The sequence below is a fragment of the Mesoplodon mirus genome (assembly GCF_964341445.2).
Source record: "Mesoplodon mirus genome assembly, chromosome: 7".
NCBI lineage: Eukaryota > Metazoa > Chordata > Mammalia > Artiodactyla > Ziphiidae > Mesoplodon > Mesoplodon mirus.
Window position 1 is genome coordinate 39,175,344 of NC_138983.1, and position 20,231 is coordinate 39,195,574.

General features: G+C 42.9%; 1 protein-coding gene across 1 annotated transcript in view; it reads right to left on the bottom strand.

The window, feature by feature from the left end:
- The window catches only part of FAT3 (FAT atypical cadherin 3), a gene marked incomplete at its 3' end in the record, with an annotated part of 712,901 nt that overhangs the window by 198,554 nt on the left and 494,116 nt on the right, over positions 1-20,231 (bottom strand). The window contains exon 5 of the mRNA XM_082629104.1: positions 12,720-12,781. Within this exon, the coding sequence (XP_082485230.1) occupies positions 12,720-12,781 (62 nt within the window). The remainder of the gene's footprint in view (positions 1-12,719; positions 12,782-20,231) is intronic.

Below are 20,231 nucleotides of genomic sequence, written 5' to 3' on the forward strand. Positions count from 1 at the left end.
TAAAGGTGAGACTTTGCCAAACTTATTCACAATGGCAAAGAGGCTGCCCCACATTGTAAAGAGAAAAATTCAGTCATCTGGTATCTGTGGGATACCAAAAGTTGCTTTCACAACACTCAATTTAAAGGCAACACAAGAGAAAATCAGTTCTCTCTATATGGAGAAAGAAGACATTCTGCTTTTTCAGAACACAGGGCTTGATTGGTCAGAGGCCCCCTGCCCCGTGGGTACTAGTTTCTTAGTTTAAAAATGTCTTTGTGAAGCTTCTTAAGAGGGCTATTAATGAGTACTTATACATTTAAAAAAATATTGAGCTTTTCCTATTTCATTTGAAATAGTATCCTAAAAGTAGATTTTATTTCAATTACATATTAGCAAAGTATACCTTAGCATGGAACTTAGCCCCATGTCCAATTTAAAGATTTATTAGCATCTTTAAAAATGTATAGTGGCATGCCAAGAGTTATAACAGGGTACCTCATGAAAAGTCTTCCTTCTGAATTATGTATGACCTCCTGAGGATGACAGATTTCAGGGAGGTAAATGTGATGTAAGAACAGCTTTTAGGCTCCAAACACGCACTGGGGTTTGCAAGAGGCCTCTGTACTGACTGGGATGCAGTGGGGTGAAGGCTTTTCCCTTCCTGCATGGCAGTTGGCACAACAGGAGACCTGCCAACCTCTTGCCTAGGCACCTACTTTTGTGGGTTTCTGGGCAGTATAGATCACTGTAGCCTGGGAAGCATGGGTTATTTGGTTTGTAGATTTCCTGGAGCCCTAAACTTAAAGTTCAATCAATGTCCATTGGGTACCCATGATGTTCCAGGTATTGTTCTAGGTGCTGGGAGTACAAAGAGGGGCACTCCTTAGCTTGGCGCCCCCATCCTACTGCTGGCCTTCGCCAAAGACAGGGCCAGGAAGGGAGACATTGCTGAATCTCTAGGGAGCCCATCCTGCAGCTTGCTAACAGAGCTGAGATGGCCTGAACGAGAGGCCAAACTTGAATCTACTAAAGGCAACAAATTTTGAATTACAGTATCTGTCACTGGGTATTAACCATGGTGTGGAAGACCTCTACTGAGAATCTCTTGCCTATTCATGATTAGTTTATTATTTCCACTCAATTGAATGTTGACATCTGAATGAAATAGGAAAAATTCCCATTATGTGTTTAAATATTAACAACTAAACACAATTTAAGGCCTTAAAGTCACTATAATTCTGGGGAAAGCTTGGGAGTTAGTGATGAAGCTGGGTAGGCCTAGAGATGGCAAACCTGGAGAAATTAACTATCTGGGAATGCTACAGCTCTGCCATTTGAGCTAGGATGCCTTAGTCTCCCATCTCAGAGTTTGGCTTAGAAAGCCAGGGGAACTGCACATCATCCAGCAGAGCCCCAGTGACCTTCTTCAGAGCCAGGCTAGACCCATGGTGGACTCCTTATCCTGCCTATCTTTGTAGAATGAGCTGTTCCAACTTAGATGGTCATAGTCCATTTAAATGGATGCTGGCAAATGGAAGATGATAAATCTGTGAAACTCTGGGCTTGTCTCCAGAAAAGGAAGGAAGAAATTAGTACTCTTTTGAGTGCACACCATATGCCAGGATCTAGGTACATTCATAGATGCTATCTTGCTAAAGTACTATAAATATATTCAACAACCATGAGGCAAACTATATATGCCATGTAATATAATGCACTAAGTGTTCTGAATTCTGCCACAAGAAGACTGCTTCAGGAATCAAAAGGGAAAATGTTAAGCTTCTAAATCATAATAGCTGACACATATTAAACTCTTAATATGTGCAATGTACATCCACCATGCCAATCCTAACAAAATCCTATGAAAAAAAAAATATTATTGGGGGCTTCCCTGGTGGCGCAGTGGTTGAGAGTCCGCCTGCCGATGCAGGGGACACGGGTTCGTGCCCTGGTCCGGGAAGATCCCACGAGCCATGGAGCGGCTGGGCCCGTGAGCCATGGCTGCTGAGCCTGCGCGTCCGGAGCCTGTGCTCCTCAACGGGAGAGGCCACAACAGTGAGAGGCCCACGTACCGCAAAAAAAAAAAAAAAAATTATTATTATTATCCCAGTTTTACAGGTGGGGAAACTGAGGCTAGGTACATTAAGAAAGTTTACGTGGCTAGTGAGTGGCTAGGCTTCTCTGTCTCCAAATCTATGCTTTAACCATCTCTGTCTACATTTGTTGTACATGATTGGTTTGATGTAAACTTTAAGAGGACTACTATAATTAAGACATTGTTATGAGAGATGCCTTATTTCTCACTAAGTCAGATTAAATAATTGTGCAAAATACATCCAGAAAGATGAAATAACCAAATTTATTACAGGTTTTCTCAATTTTAGAGGAACTGTATTTGCTCCAACATACTGACCTATTTTCCTGGGCTCTGAAATCTGGGACTCTCTTGACTTACCTTCCTTACAGTCATCTGTATCCTGCTTACAACCCTCTCAGCATTTCACTAAACCAGTCCTGCTGCAAAATAGATGAGGTTGGTAGCCCCTGATCTGCCATGAAAGCAAGTCACTTGAAAGGTCCCAAAACAACAGCTCATTTGAATAAAGCTGTCTGCAGCATGCAGGAAGCAAGCCAAAGTAGTTTTCCTTTTTATTAATGGAGGCAATTGAGTTGAAATCTCAAGTTCTGAACCTGCTGACACTCCATTTTTTATTTTCCCACAGACAGACTTAAAGTGCTCAGCTGGATCATATATGGTGTTAGGCATGGGTGTGGGTGGTTTCTGCAGCGCCCCAATGAAATCAGACTGGACGGATCATTCTGTAGCTCACAGAATGTGTTGTACAAATAAACTAGAAAAGCAACACAGTGGGAGAAGAGGGAAAAGGAGCTAGGGAAGCAAACGGCAGAGGGTCAATTTACCATCTCGGCCCTGCAGAGAAGCCAGTCTGGGTTTCCGGGCCGTATGGTTTGTTGGGAGTTCTCATGATTGTTCAGAGCCAGGCAGGAAATCTGAACCTCTTCTCTGAAATGGGATAAGCCATTTGTGTGATACCAGGCTTGCAGGGTAAGGGGTCCCCCCACCGGCCCACAGGACCCAACCATCGCTTGCCCCCGAGGCTTGAAGGAAACAGCAGCATGGCACTGCATCAGGAAACCATTCCTAAGTGAAAACAAAAGCAGAGCCTTGGCTCCCTGTAGCCTGTGTGTGCAACTCAACAAGCTGTGATCCCACTGGAGCAATTATCTATCTGCCCGCACATCCCCGGTGAGCAGAGCACAAAAGCCCGCTCATTTCCAGACTAAGCCACTGGCTGGAAGGACCATCCCAGGTCCAAGGGAACAGGTTTCATTCACTGTTACTCTACTAATCAGAGTTCAGATTTAAGGGGAAACGAAACAAATGCAACCTTTTGCAAACAGGTAAATTAGAGGGTGGTTATTTACGGAATCAAAGATTTATTTCAGACAACTCTCCTAGCATATATAAGTGTTTGCAGGTTATGAACTTGGAGGCTAACCAGGGGCACAGACAAGCAAGGTTAAGAGGTGGAGAACTGCCAGGGGCAGACAAAGCAGACATGATGCCCAAGCAACTCTCTGTCACTCAAGGACCCAAAGCAACCGCTCCCTCCTTCCCTCAGTTCACATGGAGGCTAAGTGGGAAGACGGCCCTCAGCTGAGATCCTAACCAACTCCCTACACTCTATCATTTCCAACCTCAGCAGGCTCTCTTAAGACTTAGCCCTGAGCTCATCTCTTATTTTTTTATGGGCCCAAAGGGGCATGCTGTGAAAAAATGGGTAAAAAGATGACAAGAAATTAATTTCATTCTACAATACATGTGAATTACTTCCCCTGTGAGATGATTACATATTATGAGGCAAGTAAGAAATCACCCTTTATATCAAATGTTGCAAAACAGGGCCTCACTGGCTTACAAAGTGTTACAAAAAAATGGAGGTGCCAAATTTGGTATGCAGATCTGATTTTGTTTTTGTTTTTGGAAAAAATAAGACTTTCTGGTAAAACTGGCTGCTTCATCTGCCACTGGCTGAACTTCTTTAGAAGGGGCAGGTGAGACCCACAGTACTTCTCCCTTCCACCCTCACCAGCACACATGCTGCTCCTCTGAATTACCTGCCCAGCCCTGTGGGCATCTGGCAAACTCTGTTTTTTTTTTTTTTTTTTTTTGCAGTACGCGGGCCTCTAACTGTTGTGGCCCCTCCCCTTGCGGAGCACAGGCTCCGGACGCGCAGGCTCAACGGCCATGGCTCACGGGCCCAGCCGCTCCGTGGCATGTGGGATCTTCCCAGACCGGGGCACGAACCCATGTCCCCTGCATCGGCAGGCAGACTCTCAACCACTGCGCCACCAGGGAAGCCTCAAACTCTGTTTTGAACAAACTGTCTTAGAATTAATTTTTGCTTTGAAAAATTTACTTGTGTGTCTGATTCAATATTTACTCCTCAGTCAATTGGGAAAATCAAGTGGTCCGTCTGCAATTCACACTGCTGGGGATGCTCTCACAAAAGATCATTCTTAAGGACCCACATGAACCTAGACTGCTCTGCAGGCATTAGAACGGCAACCCTTGCTCTTACCTCATATGCATGTGTGCACACACACACACAGACACATACACCACCACCACTCCTTTTTAACTAGACTGGAGTGCCCAAGGCCATCCCTGCCTAGCTTGCTGGGGCACTGATAAGGCATAAAAATGACACTGATTTAGGAAACTCTACTGATGGGGAAGGGTTTGTTCCTGAGCAAGAATAATTCCTGTGGGCAGAGACAAGATTTCTGGGAAAGATGAGCTGGAAATGCTCCCTGAGGAGAGTGGAGGAAGCAGGCAGTCAGAAAGGCAGTTGCTTGAGCCTAGGGAAGCAGGAGAGGCCTTCTGTGAAGAATTTTCACTTGCAGGTTCTCCCCCCCCCCTTGTAGTATGGAGTGTGGAACATGGAGATAATCATATTTAGATGGAGGTTTTAGCCTCCCACACTGTAAGTGTAGTTGCCCTGGTCCCTTAGTAAAGTCTAATGCATGTACGTAGCCTTGTAAGGTGGTGGTGTGAGAAGAGAGGGGCAGGGACAGGCAGTGAATGGTCTGGCCTGCTGTATGAGTTACTAGAGCTGCCATTACAATGGACTACAGACTGGGTGGCTTGAACAACAGAAATTTATTTTCTTACAATGCTGGAGGCTTAGGAGTGTTACCAAACCAAACTTGGGTCCTCTCGCCTGTGCACAGTAAAGCCAATCTACTGACACCGGGTTGTGGTGAAGGAAAATACAGCATTTATTGTAGGGCACTGAGCAAGGAGAACAGGCAGCTCATTCTCAAAAGACCCGGAACTCCTCAATGGCTTTCAGGGAAGAGATTTAAAGGCAGTGTGAAGGAGGGGCCTGCAGGGTGTGTGATCAGCTTGTGTACAATCTCGGATTGGTTGGCATCAAGGTGAAGTTTCAAGCATCATCAACTTTCTGGTTTCAACCAGTCTGGGGTCTACGTTCTTGAGGTCAGTGGTTTTCATCTGGTAGGGGTCTGTTTCCTGTAAAAACAACTTAGAAGTGAGTGTCAGGCCTTCATCTATATCTTTCAGGGAACTGGGAGTTTGGTGATTCTGCGGTGTGGCGGATTTATAGTCTAAATTGTTACCAGTTTCCCAGCCCAACAGCTCTTCTTTGTTTCTACCTCTTCGCCTTTTCTAATCATTAGTGATTGAGTCAGCCTTTAGAGACTCAAGGGAGGCCTGGGAGACTAAAGCAAAAGTCTTTTCCTTCAAAGGACACAGGGACTTGCATAGTTTCAATTCCCCCTTTTCTTTGATACTCCTCAATCTTGAGGGGGACAGGTTCAGGAAAAGAAAGGGAGTAAAGATTTGGATAGAGAGGTTAATCATAAACCCAGCATAGGAACTCAGTTTTAGGAGGACTCAGTCTCAGGAGTCTGAGGTGAAGGTATTAGCAGGGTTGGTTTCTTCTGAGGCCTCTCTCCTTGGCTTGTAGACGGCCATCTTCTCCCTGTGTCTGCACATGGTCTTCCCTCTGGATGTGTCTGTGTCCAAATTTCCTCTTCTTGTAAAGATACCAGTCATATACTGGATCAGAGCTTACCTTAATGGCTTCATTTTAATTTAACTACTTCTTTAAAGACTCCAAATACAGTCACATTCTGGGGTACCAGGGGTTAGGGCTTCAACATACGAATTTTAAGGGGAACCTTAAGAGGATACAGTTCAGCCCATAACACCTGGTATACAGTCACTCTTCTGCTGGAGTCCACACTGGCACTCACAACACAGGCACAGCCTCCTCTCAGATGGACTTTGTCCTGGAGCCTGGGCTGGGGCCCAGCAGCAGAGCGAGCCCCTGTCCAACACTGGGCCTACTACTCTGAAGAGCAAACAGCTGAGGGGGTGGTAAAAGAACAGCCAAAGAGTGTAAGAGAAAACCTCCTCTTTCCCTACATGTGTATGCTGATCCTTGAGGGGGGTACTGAGCTGAGCCTTGGGTAAATCTGTTATAAAACGAGAGTGGGAAAAGATGATTCCGTTTGCCACACTTTAACACACTGATGGACATATAGGTCTATATATGTTCTATAAGAAGAGGAAGACCTATACTGGACACTACTATGAAGTGATTGTGTGACCTTGGACCTATCTCTTCTCTTTTCTAGGTCTCAGTTTCTGCATCTATATAATGGGAGAGAAGGAGTTTGGATGACCTGAATGAAAAACAGCCCCCTGATTCCAAGACAGCAGCTAACTGTAGTAGCTCATAAATAATCAGCAATGTAATCTCTGTGAATAGACCTCAGCACGAAAGGCAAAGAAACAAACATCCAGTGGGAAAAACATACTAACTGCAAAAACAGAACCTTGGTGCCTAGCCCAATACCAGGCTCAGAATAAGCCTTGAAGAAAGGAAGGAAAAAAGAGTGAGTTGCCATTAACTTCATCGAAGTTGATACAGCACAAACGCGAACAACTAAGACTAGAGAAGGTACAGTCCTAGAAGTAAAGAACGGTGAGAGAGGGTTCTGGGGCTCTCCTGGGAGCTCTGGAAAACAGAAGTCACGATCACTCTCCTTTCGAGGCCCTTGCCTGCTACAAGTGCTCTTTTTGTGCATGGATACACATCTTTTCTTGAAGGCCTACTGGTACTTTCTGTGAAGTTTTTTGAGGGTGGCAGAAAAAAGAGCCTAATGAGAGAAACTGCCATTTCACTTGGAGATAAATTATCAAAATATGGACGGCTTAATGGGTTGAGATAGACCTGCAACTGTTCACCACCAGAAATTACCATCACCTCAAAAGCAGCTGCTTACTAAAGTAAGAAACCACTAAGGATGTGCACTCACTAAAGAAATCAATTTGCATCCCAAGGCAAGAGGAAATGTTATAAAAACTTACCGAAGAGCAATATTTTTTTTCCCCTCAGAAAATAAAACTATAAAAAGGGATGAGAATTTCAGACAGGAAGAAAAAATAGTCACAGGAGATGCACCTTAGAGAGGACGATGGATGAGTAGTCTAAAGAGACAGATACTAAATAATTTACATTCCTATAGATCTAGCATATTCCTCTGTAATGTGTTTTGCTATTTATACCGACTGCACTATAAAATCTCACCACCTTCTCTGGGCTACTTCAAGATATACCCACACAGGCAACATAATTTCTCATCCTCTGTCTTTATACTGGGCCTTGTCATCTTTTTTGATTTTCAAATAAAATACTCTCTCTGTTTTCTTCGGGAGACTTTTACCAGAACCATCTACCCCTGAACAGAGAAGAATTTCAAGATCAAAAGAGAGGCAAAATCATACTCTTTTAGCAAACAAGATAAAGATTCACACATAATTAGGCTGGGACTATAGCATTATTTAAATGGATATAACTTTTAGGAATAATCAAACTGCTGTAAGCTATTCAAACACTGGGGCCAGCTCTGAAAAAGAAATGGAACTGACCAGGTGTTTATTGAGGACAAGGACAGCAGGGAGGGGAAAGAGGGTGGGGCAAACAACGGGTTAATAGAATAGTGTCCCTACGTGCCAGACCCTCTGTGTAGTTCATTGATGAAGTAGGGATTAGTAGCCCCATTTTACGGATGAGCAAATGGAGGATCAGGGATAATTTAATTTGGCAAAGCAGATGGAGAGAGGCAGAACAGTCCATTCTTTCTGTCTCCAAGCCTAAGCATTTTCCTGTGTGCTAATACCCACCTCTGTGATCTCATCTAGGAGTAAAATAAAGGTCTCTTAGAGTAATCATTCATTCACACATCCTTTATTGAGTGCCCCCTGCTTTCCAGGTACTTAACTAGATGATCTAAATAGAGAGGTAAGACAGTTGGTGCTGACAACACCCGTCACTGTCCCTAGAACACATTGTCTAACAGAGGTCATCCTGGGGACGTCTCACCTTTCATTTTTCTTTTTTTTTTTTCACGTTGAAATCTTTTATTTTGCTAAAATTTATGTATTTTGTAAAATGTATTTGCTAAAATAGAATGTAACAGTCCACATTCTCTGGTTTCTAAACATTTAACCGCTGATGACTTTCATAAGATGTTGTTCTTCATAGTTCAGATGCCTGATCCGAACAAATGTGACTCCATATTGGATCAGTTTATTTTACTTTAACCTTTGTACTCTATTGCTTCTGCTACAAGTTTAGAATGTTGCCTTATAGACTGAAATATACAGGATAGCCCATTCTAAAGCCTCTGCCCTTTAAAGGTATAACACTTCTCCATTCACATAGAGATAAAGTTGCAGAACAGAGAATAACATTTGTCTTGTTGGAGGAACATCATGTTTCTTGATTCATTAGCCTGTCATGCAGTGAGCAGTATGAGCTTGGACTCGGTAACAATTTCATATGCTCTTTACACCAACCCCATGTTAGAAACCATTATCCGCTCTTTGTAGATGAAGGAAAGGGGGTTCAGAGAGTTGAGAGCCTGTCTAATTTCTGTGAGCAGTGCCCACATATAATCTCAGGCCTGCTTGAATGGAACATCCATGCTTTCCCACACCACTTCCATTCACTATCTTGATAAATCAAGTTTCATGCTCGTAAGAAGATTAAATCTAGTAGGTGAGGAAACAATCTATACAAGTGATTATAATATAAGAAAGAGTTAGTGCATTTATTCCCTTATTTCACAGCTGCCTTCTCTGCTAATGAGGTAATTAGGGCTAAAGTCACAACCACTAAGCGAAAATGTTAATTCACTGTTTAGTTTATGCATCATTTTCAACTTTGTGCATCTGTTTGCTAGAATTAGCCTTCTACCTCCACTGCGATCATAACTGGCTATCAAGGAATGTGCATGACTTTGAATAAATGAGCTGAAAATTCCATATTTTTGCACTTCATGGTAGGGAGAAAAGATCAGGCCAATATTTTCACATAACAGATTTCCAAATTAGGCAAGAAGTAACACTTAGAATTCACCAGAGAAATATAAGCTGTACTTGTGAAGTTTTCTGTAGTCCTTTGCTGCTCTTGCTTCTTTAGCAAGCTCCTTAGATTCTGATAATGACAATCCCTTCTTATAGTCACAGATTTGAGATGAATGTTCTACAGACTCCAAAACCCTTACAGCGCATACACAGTCAAGTTAAATATCTGAAATTAATGCACAGGCAGAGTACCTGCAGTATACAATTGAAGTGCTTTCCATCATGGGGACAGCAAACTATAAACAAATCATTAATGTCCTCCTGGCTACCTATGCAGAAGTGTACCTGCCAGGTCAGCTTCTAAATGGATCCTTTCAAGAAGAGTCCATCTTATTTGATTGGGAAGGAGAGATATGCAATAGAACCAGAAGGTTAATATGAGTTTAAAAGGAGCATAGGAGGCTTCCCTGGTGGCGCAGTGGCTGAGAGTCATGGTCAGCCATGGCCGCTGAGCCTGCGCGTCCAGAGCCTGTGCTCCACAACGGGAGAGGCCACGACAGTGAGAGGCCCGTGTACCACAAAAAAAAAAAAAAAAAAAAAAAAAAAAGAAAAGGAGCATAGGGTTATCTTGGCAATTAAAGGCTTTTCAGGAGGTTAATTACCCACACCCAGCGCTTACAACTCACAAAATGTGTCAGCAGTTACAGAAATTTGTGTACAGCAGATAACTGTCTTCTGCACTCTGAATGATATTATTTTACTTACTTTTTTTGCAGGGCTGAGTTAAAGCAATATTCTGTCCATGATCCATTCAGAAAAAAGAAATGAATGCCATTCAAATGCTCACGGCAATGTTATATAGAAAAAAAAATGTGGCTAAGAACTGCACAATTTAGAAAGTGAGAGCAAGACTGTACGTGAGAGAGAGAGAGAAGAGGAGGAGAGACAGACAGGGTAGGAGACAGAGATTCAAGTGGTTTTTGAAAACCTTAGCAGGGTAGTTTACCAAATGAAAGAGCACCTGTGATGGGGAAACCTGGCATGTGGGCAGAGCTGGGGGGTGAGTTAGTGTAATTCAGATGACCTGTAGGTTTTTAAATCTCTACCCTGGAACCTTCAGAAAACCCATATCTGCTTGCTAGCTAGAATCATGATGGGGTTTGTATTAGACCCTCATCCAAGTCACCGTCATCTTTCACCTGGGTCCCTCTCAAAGCACTCCCATCCCAGTCTTCCTGCTACAGAAGTCCTGTCCCAGCCTGATTCTGCTCAGAAGAACGGCCAGTGATCTCTCACTCTGCAATCTTATCATGCCCCGACCCACCCTGCTTACTGGCTTTCCACTGCACTTGGGAGAAAATTCAGAATCCTTACTACAGCCCTATTTGCTTTTTCCAACTTATTTCCTACCACCTCTACGGCCCTCTAACTTTATACTCAATCACACTGGTCTGAGTTCTGTTTCTCCAACAGAACTTTGGCTTCATGTCACCAAATGTCACCTCCTCAAAGAGGCCCTCCTAACCGCCCCATTGAATGTTTCCTATCACCCCCTCATTTTCAAGCACTATTATGGAATCTTCTTTGAGTGGTCTCAGAGAGCTTGGGTCTGAAGTGATACTTGGAGTGTGGAGATGAAGCTGAATCTGTAGGAGAGTTCAGGTATTGTGACACCATATGATAATAAAACCACAACGATTCTAATTACATTTTACTGAGCACCTGTGTTGTCCAAAGGACCAAAGTGTTGAGTGAGTATTCATGTAAGTCTGTAAAGGATGTGAAACTGTTAAGGATTCTTCTGGGAAGTGTATTCAAATGCCTGGAAAACACTTTTGCCTCTTTTCCCTAGAGTCACACTCTGCATGCCCCCAAACACCCCCAGAACACCACCTTTCCAGGGACAAGGCAGTAAGTGATCTCAGGCAGATCCCCCAGCTAATGAGACACCCTCCCTTTTCCCTGCTGGGAGGTAATAGGTTCAACTACCCGAGAACATAGCCTCTCCAGGAGGCCTGGACACTGCTGCAAAGGAAAGAAGCCCATGAATATAACATAAGGCGTTTTTATTCTGGCAAACTGACTCTAATTCTGGACCAGGTAGGTATGTAGCCCATTAGGATGATTTTGAAAAAGAATTAAAATAATTATTTTTCGGCAGCCCGGAGTCTTTCATCTTTATGTGATGGTAGCAATGTTTTAAAAGGCTTATCACAGGGCTGCATAATAATAATAATCCTTTATTATGTGTAATGTTTTAGGAGTTTTAAAAATACTTTGATATAAAATATCAGGTGTGATCCTAACAGAGATCCTTTGAGGTATATGGAGTAGCAATTATTTGCCACACTGAAGTCCAGGGCAATGAAACAGCTTCCAAGGCTCCAACCTAATCATGACAGGGAAGCCCTAGGACTCAAGGCACTGATTTCTAGTCCAGTGTTCTTTAAATAAATCATTACTGGTGAACTGACTTAAAGGGGAATATCAGAAGAGATTTGAGGTCTGTGTGAGTGTTTATAGGACCTGTGGATTCCAGTGAGTCGTTCTTGGGACTGACAGATCATTTTAGCAGCATGGACACAATGAAACAAAGCTCTACCTTCTAAGAATTGTCATCCGTTCGGTATCAGACTGTCGCACTTAAATCACCACGTCATACATACTACCCAGGCTTCAAGCTTCCCAATAAAGATACTCGATATGTATGGAAAAAATGTTCCACAAGACTCTTTCATATCTATTTTCTCATCCCTGGTCTTTTTCCTCCAGAAATAATGCTCTTACAGTTTTTATTGCTATTGTTTCTGTCTTCATGAATTATAGGAGCACATTTTATGGTTTCAGAAACAGTCTTCTCAGGCAGTGAATCAACTGGCAGCTTTCTCTTTCTCAATCCTCTCCCGAGAAAAGAACTGAGGGGCTGAGCAGCGCACTTCTTCACAAAGGACATACTTCACTTTAACTGCGGCACTTAGGCCCATTCTCTTTTTACCTCTGAGGCCATGATGGCTTCCAGGGCTCTGCTCCTGAACTTTCTTTTCCAGTTATTGACAAAGGAGCACAAAGTCGATACATCTGCTTGCTTCCAGGAAACGCAAAGTCCCCACCCTGCCATCTACTCTCTGCACACAGGAGTGCATTAAGAGGAATGCACCAGAAATCTCCAACTTCAGAACCAACTAGCCCAAGAGAAACAGCCGCATTTTGCAACCCACTGTTCACACACATTCAAGTTCCAGTTCCGGTGGAAGGTTAAAGCAGTTGAGGAAAAGTCACCTTTAATGAATACCAGCTCCCTCTAGGTGCTTACCTCCAGAAAATGTTCTGCCTGCTGTTCTCGATCCAATTTCCTTGAAGTTGTTGTAATCAGACCTGTGTAGAAATGAGAATATTTGACTTTTAAATATCTGGGGCAAGCAGCTTACTGGGTGTGAGAAGCAAGTCCAGTTAAAGGAAAAGCAAAAGCAATGGGGAACAGTATAACTGGCCAGTCCTTAGTGACAGTCAGATGGTCTCAGAATTATTCTTCAAACAAAATAAAATTTACAAAGAAAACTTGAAAAATTTGTTTCTCGGTTCTGCTTACCACAGACGAGGTATTTTCATCACTTTGGGGATATGAAACCTCACAAAAGAACCATTGTTTTTCTGGAATTCAATGATTCATTTGCATATGACTGATATTCTACCATAGGAAACTTATTAAAGATTTTAAGAGTTCTTGAACAATTAATAGGTTGTTGAAGCTGATTAGATTCAGGCTATAAAATAGAACTTTCCTTATTTAACATTTTTCTGCTTATATAATCTTTTTGGTTATATGACAAAGAAGGTTATTTCTGTAATAACTACTTGTACACATAATTATTTCAAATATAATATCTCGTATACAGAAGATCTCATACGTAGTTTTATCACTTTGTATTATTTGTTTAAATCTTTACACAAAATAAGTTCCACATGGGAAATATCTATCTTTCCTATGAATGGCATTTCCCATAAATGAATCACCCCTTTGAGTATAAAGGCAAAGAAAAGGGAAGGAGAAGACAAAACTGTCAAGGACACCCAATTTGTCTATTGTAAGTTTTATTATGATTATTGTCAAATGGCAATTAGGAGGTCAAATTTACATTCTATTTCTTGATTCTTCAATGCCCCTGAAGATAAGAGACTATGGATTGGGCTGCTTTCATGGCATATGCTGACTGACATGAGATAACAGAGAAATCATGAAAAGCTCACTCCCAATGCTGGTGAGGTACATGAAATATAGAAAAGGTATTTTATCAAAATCTGCTGAGGTGCTCACGTTTTTGTTTTCAGGTAGCAGGTGGGAGTAAGACTACCAGAGGTTAGATGACTCCACATGGCCTTCAAAATAAAATCCCACTGCAGGTAGCATGGCTGTTTACAAGCTGACCCTGAGACAGGAGGGAAGGGTGCAGGGCACAACCTTTAAAAGAATGACATAGCCGTTGAGGATATAACAAAACTGGTTAGAACCGATTAGGCCCAAGATGGTGGAGGATTAGACTTCCAGTAGACCTTGAGCCTTATTATATGCTCATTGTAATACATTAGTATTAGCTAAATGACACACTCACAGGCACCATGACAGCTCTGAGGTTAACCTTAAAAGGCCAAATAGTGAGTGGTGCCCAGTTCCTGGAAATCCCTGTCCCTTCTCTGTAAGAGTTGGAATAATCCTCCCACTTGTTAGCCTATGAAATTACTCAGCCTGTAAAAATTAACCACCCCATATTTCGGGCCACTCTTACTTTTTCAAATGTACCACATTCTGTCTATGGAATGTGTATCTCCCTAAATACACCTTCTTTCCCACTTAGTTCTTGGGGCAGAGCCTCCTTGACGACCCACTTGTATCCCTCAAACGCACCCTATATTAATAAACCTACTTCTTACCTATCACTTAGCCTCTCGCTGAATTCCTTCTGTGCAGAGACATAAACAACCTGAGTTTTAGTAAGTCCTGACCCCAGGTGAGTGATTTTAACTAAAAGACAGTGGGTTCGAGTCCCAGCCCATGGGTTCGAGTCCCAGCCCGTGGGTTCGAGTCCCAGTCTGAGTTTTGGCTGAGTTCGAATCCCATCTGAGGTGCGATTGGGTTCCAGTCCCAATCTGATGTTGTGTGGTTTCAAACCCACTCCTCTCCACTCTCATCTGTCCACACTCCCCATGGGAGGGAAACCCATATTTCCATTGCATAAATGATCTGCCTCTTCATGAATGCTTTCTGGAATGTGCCCCACCCATCCACAGATTTTTCGAATTTAGCTCAGGTGTTAGCTCAGGTGTTGGAGAGGTGACCCTCTCTCCCAGGGTTAAGGGTCCACCTGATACATACTAACAGAATGAGTATACTCCACCACAGTATCATTCTTGGCCTTTTACTGCAATCCTTTGCTCATACATCTGTATTTTACTGCCAGACAGGTTGACAGAGTGACTTCATGGGAAAGACCTGCCTTCCAATTTAGAAGCCCTGTGGTCCACCTAAGCCCCTGGCCTAAAACAAAACAGGAAATTCATTAAGGATCAGTTGACAAAAGTTGTTGTAGAAAAGATGGATTTTTCATATTCTAATCTTCAGTTTTGCTACAGACAGACTTAGAATGTGTTTGTTTAGGAGGGTATTATTTTGTGTGTGGGGAGAGTATCTGTGGATGGGGAGGAAGTGTGTGCCTTTAGTATTCATTTAAACCACTTCCTAAATTCCTCTATGTGAATGGCACAGTGCTAGGCACCTCTGAACTATTGTCAGAGATGACAGAGAGAAGACCGTTCTCAAGAGTTTCAGGGGAGAGAATCGGTAACTTCCCTTCCCTAGCTACCCATTAGAACCTCCCGGGGAAACTCAAAAAAACAGAGATCCTGTGCCCCACTCCATCCCTCATTTACTGTGTCCAAATCTCCTGGGATGATGCCTTGAGATGGTCCTCTGATTCTAAGAGGAGGCTTTCTGCAATTCCACTATCTTTTGTTGAATCTCACTAAGACTTTTAATTTTATTTTAATTAATTAATTAATTTATTTATTTATTTGCGGTACGCGGGCCTCTCACTGTTGTGGCCTCTCCCGTTGCGGAGCACAGGCTCCGGATGCGCAGGCTCAGTGGCCATGGCTCACGGGCCCAGCCGCTCCGCGGCATGTGGGATCTTCCCGGACCGGGGCACGAACCCGTGTCCCCTGCATCAGCAGGCGGACTCTCAACCACTGCACCACCAGGGAAGCCCTATGACTTTTTATTGACATGAATTTTTCTGCCCATCCAAGAATGAAATATACCTGAGAAGCTTTAGCATCTGGATCAGACCTTGGGCTCAGTGTGCATTTGTGTGTGTGTGTGTGTGTATGTGTGTTGGGAGGGTGAGCGGCGGGGGGATGGAGATGTGTGAATGCACTGGTGGGTGAGGTGATAAAGGAGGAATAAAGGGGAACCTGCTCTCTGAGTCATACTGACTAAGGGTCAGGTTGGTTACACCAGGGAGCATCTAAAGCACAAATCTGACGCCTTCATTTTCAGGCCACGCTATCCCAGAAGATCATATGTCGCGGTGGCTCTCTCCAAGTGAGATGTAAGTGTGTTCTCGAAAGGGGGTGGGAGGCTTTCACAGACCTCACCACCTCTTCAGGGGGCATCCTCTGTTAGAGGTCACAATGGGAATGAGAAATACTTGTTATATGGAGGCTATAAATGGGTGAAAGGGCTGTCAGCCTCTGCTCTTGTTCGCCTGCTGCTCTTCCAGGAACAAAAGACCAGGAACCCTTTTGCCCTCTGTCTGCACTCCCCCCACCTCTGTAGGATCTTGTGTCATTTCAGGTCCCCCTTGCCCAGGTCATGCAGTCACAGCCCATTGTGGTATGATGGTGCTCAGGAAGGAGGTCAGCTTCCTCTCCCGATTATCCTGAGGGTAATTCTTTAGGAAAGCCACTTCTTTTCACAATGCCCAGGTATAAGTGGGAGAGCAGTGTGGCTCCCTTCCATCTGCCTACCTCCCCCAGGATGTGCTTTTCACCTATTTATCAGCCAACAGGGAAGAAGACAGGCTTCCTGAAAAGTCTGAAACAACATACACAACAGTGAACCTGGAGCTGTGAGAAAGCCAAGGAGTTTCTGTTTGTGAAGGAAAGGCAAGGAAACCTCTGCAGGTCTCAGTTCTCTGGGTTTCTATCACCTTTATTTTCACAGATTTAAAGTAAAAGGCAGGGGAAAAAATCTAAGTCAAAAGTGAAAAGCAGTAGGAAATGGGACAAGTTGGGGCAAGGGACAGAGAGTGACTTCTAAGGGGTACAAGGTTCCTTCTGGGGCTGATGAAAATGCTCTAAAATTACAGATTATGGTGATGGTTGCATAGTTCCATAAGTATTCTGAAAACCATTGAATTGTATGCTTTAAACAGGTGATTGTTATTGTACGTAAATTATGTATCAGTAAAGCCAGATTGTTATTGTACGTAAATTATGTATCAGTAAAGCCATTTAAAAATCAGTAGGAGAGCATGCCACAACTACTGAAGCCTGCACACCTACAGCCCGTGCTCTGCAACAAACGAGAAGCCACCACAATGAGAAGCCTGAGCACCGCAACAAAGAGTAGCCCCCGCTTGCCACTAGAGAAAGCCCGCTGCAACAACGAAGACCCAACGCAGCCAAAAATAAATAAATAAAATAAATTTATTTTAAAATAAATAAATTAATTTTAAAAAATCAGTAGGAGATCACAAACTCTGCCGTTTAGATTTGAACACATCTTTCATATTTGGAGGAGACAGATCTTTTTTTTTTTAATTCAACCTGTTTTATTAAAATTTATTTATTTATTTTAAATTTTTGGCTGCGTTGGGTCTTTGTTGCTGCGCACAGGCTTTCTCTAGTTGCGGCGAGCGGGGGCTACTCTTCGTTGTGGTGCATGGGCTTCTCATTGCAGTGGCTTCTCTTGTTGCGGAGCACGGGCTCTAGGTACCCGGGCTTCAGTTGTTGTGGCATGTGGGCTCAGTAGTTGTGGCTCACAGGCTTTAGAGCACAGGCTCAGTAGTTATGGTGCACGGGCTTGGTTGCTCTGCGGCATGTGGGATCTTCCCAGACCAGGGCTCGAACCCGTGTCCCCTGCATCGGCAGGCGGATTCTTAACCACTGCGCCACCAGGGAAGTCCCTAGAGGAGACAGATCTTTAAAAATACTTAAACGGTTGAATGACTAAGTGAAATAAGCCAGGCAAAGAAAGACAAACACTGTATGATATCTCTTACATGTGGAATCTAAAAAATACAACGAACTAGTGAATATAACAAAAAAGAAGCAGACTCGTAGGTATAGAGAACAAACTAGTGGTTACCAGTGAGGAGAGGGGAGTGGGGAGGGGCAATATAAGGGTAGGGGATTAAGAGGTACAAACTATTAGGTAAAAAATAAGCTACAAAGATATATTATACAACATGGGGAATATAGCCAATATTTTATAATAACTATAACTGGAGTATAACCTTTAAAAAGTGAGAATCACTATATTGTACACCTGTAACATATAATATTGAACATCAACTACACTTCAAATAAAAAATAAATTAAAAAATACTTAAATGATTGAATGAATGAATGAATGAGTTAGTTTAGGAATCTGGTAGGAAGAGGGGCTGGAATGAATAGAGCCATCAGGTTTGTCCATGGGGCATCTAGAACATAAAAATAATGAAAAGTACATTTTGGGTTAAAGTCACAACTGGTAGTTATTTGCACTGAAAATAAACCTTGTTGTCAAGACAGGGCCAGCTAAACTAAGAAGGGGCAAAAGCTTTCTTCCTTCTAAAGTTGTGTATTTAGGATGAGCTATGGAGCTTCAGCTGCACGGTGTGTTTCACAGTCAGACAGCAATGAAGTGAGCCATCCCTCCTGGTCCAGAGGAATTAGTCAAAATTGCCAAAGCTGCATTTTCCTTTCTAAACAACTTTGTTGTAGCTAAATGCAGTTGGGTCTTAGAACAGGGCAGAAACTGTAACAGAGCAATCTCCCTCTTCAACTGCTCTGATTCATCACTGTGGAAGGCACCCTCATCCTGTAATCTCTGCAAGAGAGAGGCGTATACATCACACATGTAACTGTAGACCCACTGGGCACAGTAAGTTGGGGACTGACATGATGAAATTGAATTTCAAAGATAAATCATAGGCAAGCTTTTGAATGTGGTTTGGAGGTATAAACAAACACATCATTTGATATAATTACATATGCAAGCCTCCAATTTAGGCGGGGAATTATGCCAGTCCTAAGTGAATGATACTCAGTAAAGGGGACGGGAGAACATATGGCTGGAACTGTACAATTACTTTAAAAAGGACTGTTTTTGATTTTTTTTGTTGTGGAAATGGGAGAATCTAATGACTTTTCTGATAAACAGTCTGAGCATGAAAATATGGCTGCCTTTTCAAGAAAGAACTCAAAATGTTCTATGTAGTTATGGTCAGAGAAGTGATACTTGTAAGGATGACATCCTTCCCCTGCTTTTCCGGCCTGTGGGTGTCCTGGGTCCCAGCTGTGTAATCTATTGCCATGACATTGACATTTCCTTTAAGTACTGCTTGAAGCAGTGTAGGTCTTAGCTGTTTCAGCATAATTTTTCAGGACTGTTGGAAACTGAGTTTGGTATTACCAATACCAATGGAGTATCAGCCCTGTGAGCTACAATTAGTGTTTACTCTCTGTCTTTTTTCATATTCAGTTTCGTCTGCTTACCATTTCTCCATGCCTACCCTGGCTATCTGGTAAACCCTCTCACCATCCTTCCAGATAGTTCAAATGTCACCTATCTGCAAAGGCTCCTCTGACCTTTCCTCCTCTAGCATGTGGTACGTAACTCATCTATGGTTTGGATCTCTTTCTAGACCACAGTTTCAGGAAGGCTTTGGGTGGTTCACCCGTTGAGCTCAGGAACCTCAATCAGCGCCTATTATGTTTGCTGAATACAAGAGTACTACTAGTACAGCACCCACGATTTGGCTCTAATTATTTGTTAAGGAGTCAGTTTTCCCTAACAGGATATAAGTAAAGGTAGTTAATAGATCTTATTCATCTCATGTCCCTGGCATTTAATATAGAACCTGGTACACTGAGGGTATCAAGCAAAACTTGTTTGAAAGAGGGTGACATGGATGCAGTCTCTCAGAACTCTCAATATTGTTTTGTTTTCTTCTTCTTTTTTTAAATACATGTATTTATTTATTTACTTATGGCTGTGTTGGGCCTTTGTTGCGGTGCACGGGCTTCTCACTGCGGTGGCTTCTCTTGTTGCAGAGCAACAAGCTCTAGGCATGTGGGCTCCAGTAGTTGTGGCAAGTGGGCAAGTGGGCTCAGTAGTTGTGGATCCCAGGCTCTAGAGCGCAGGCTCAGTAGTTGTGGGGCACAGTCTTAGTTGCTCTGAGGCATGTGGGGTCATCCCAGACCAGGGCTTGAACCCATGTTCCCTGCATTGGCACGTAGATTCTTTTTTTTTTTTTTAACATCTTTATTGGAGTATAATTGCTTTACAATGTTGTGTTAGTTTCTGCTGTATAAAAAAGTGAATCATCTATACGTATACATATATCCCCATATCCCTTCACTCTTGCATTTCCCTCCCACCCTCCCTATTCCACCCAACTATGTGGTCACAAAGGAACTAGCTGATCTCCCTGTGTTATACAGCTGCTGCCCACTAGCTATCTATTTTACATTTGGTAGTGTATATGCTACTCTCTCACTTCGTCCCAGCTTACACTTCCCTCTCCCCATATCCTCAAGTCCATTCTCTACGTCCACATCTTTA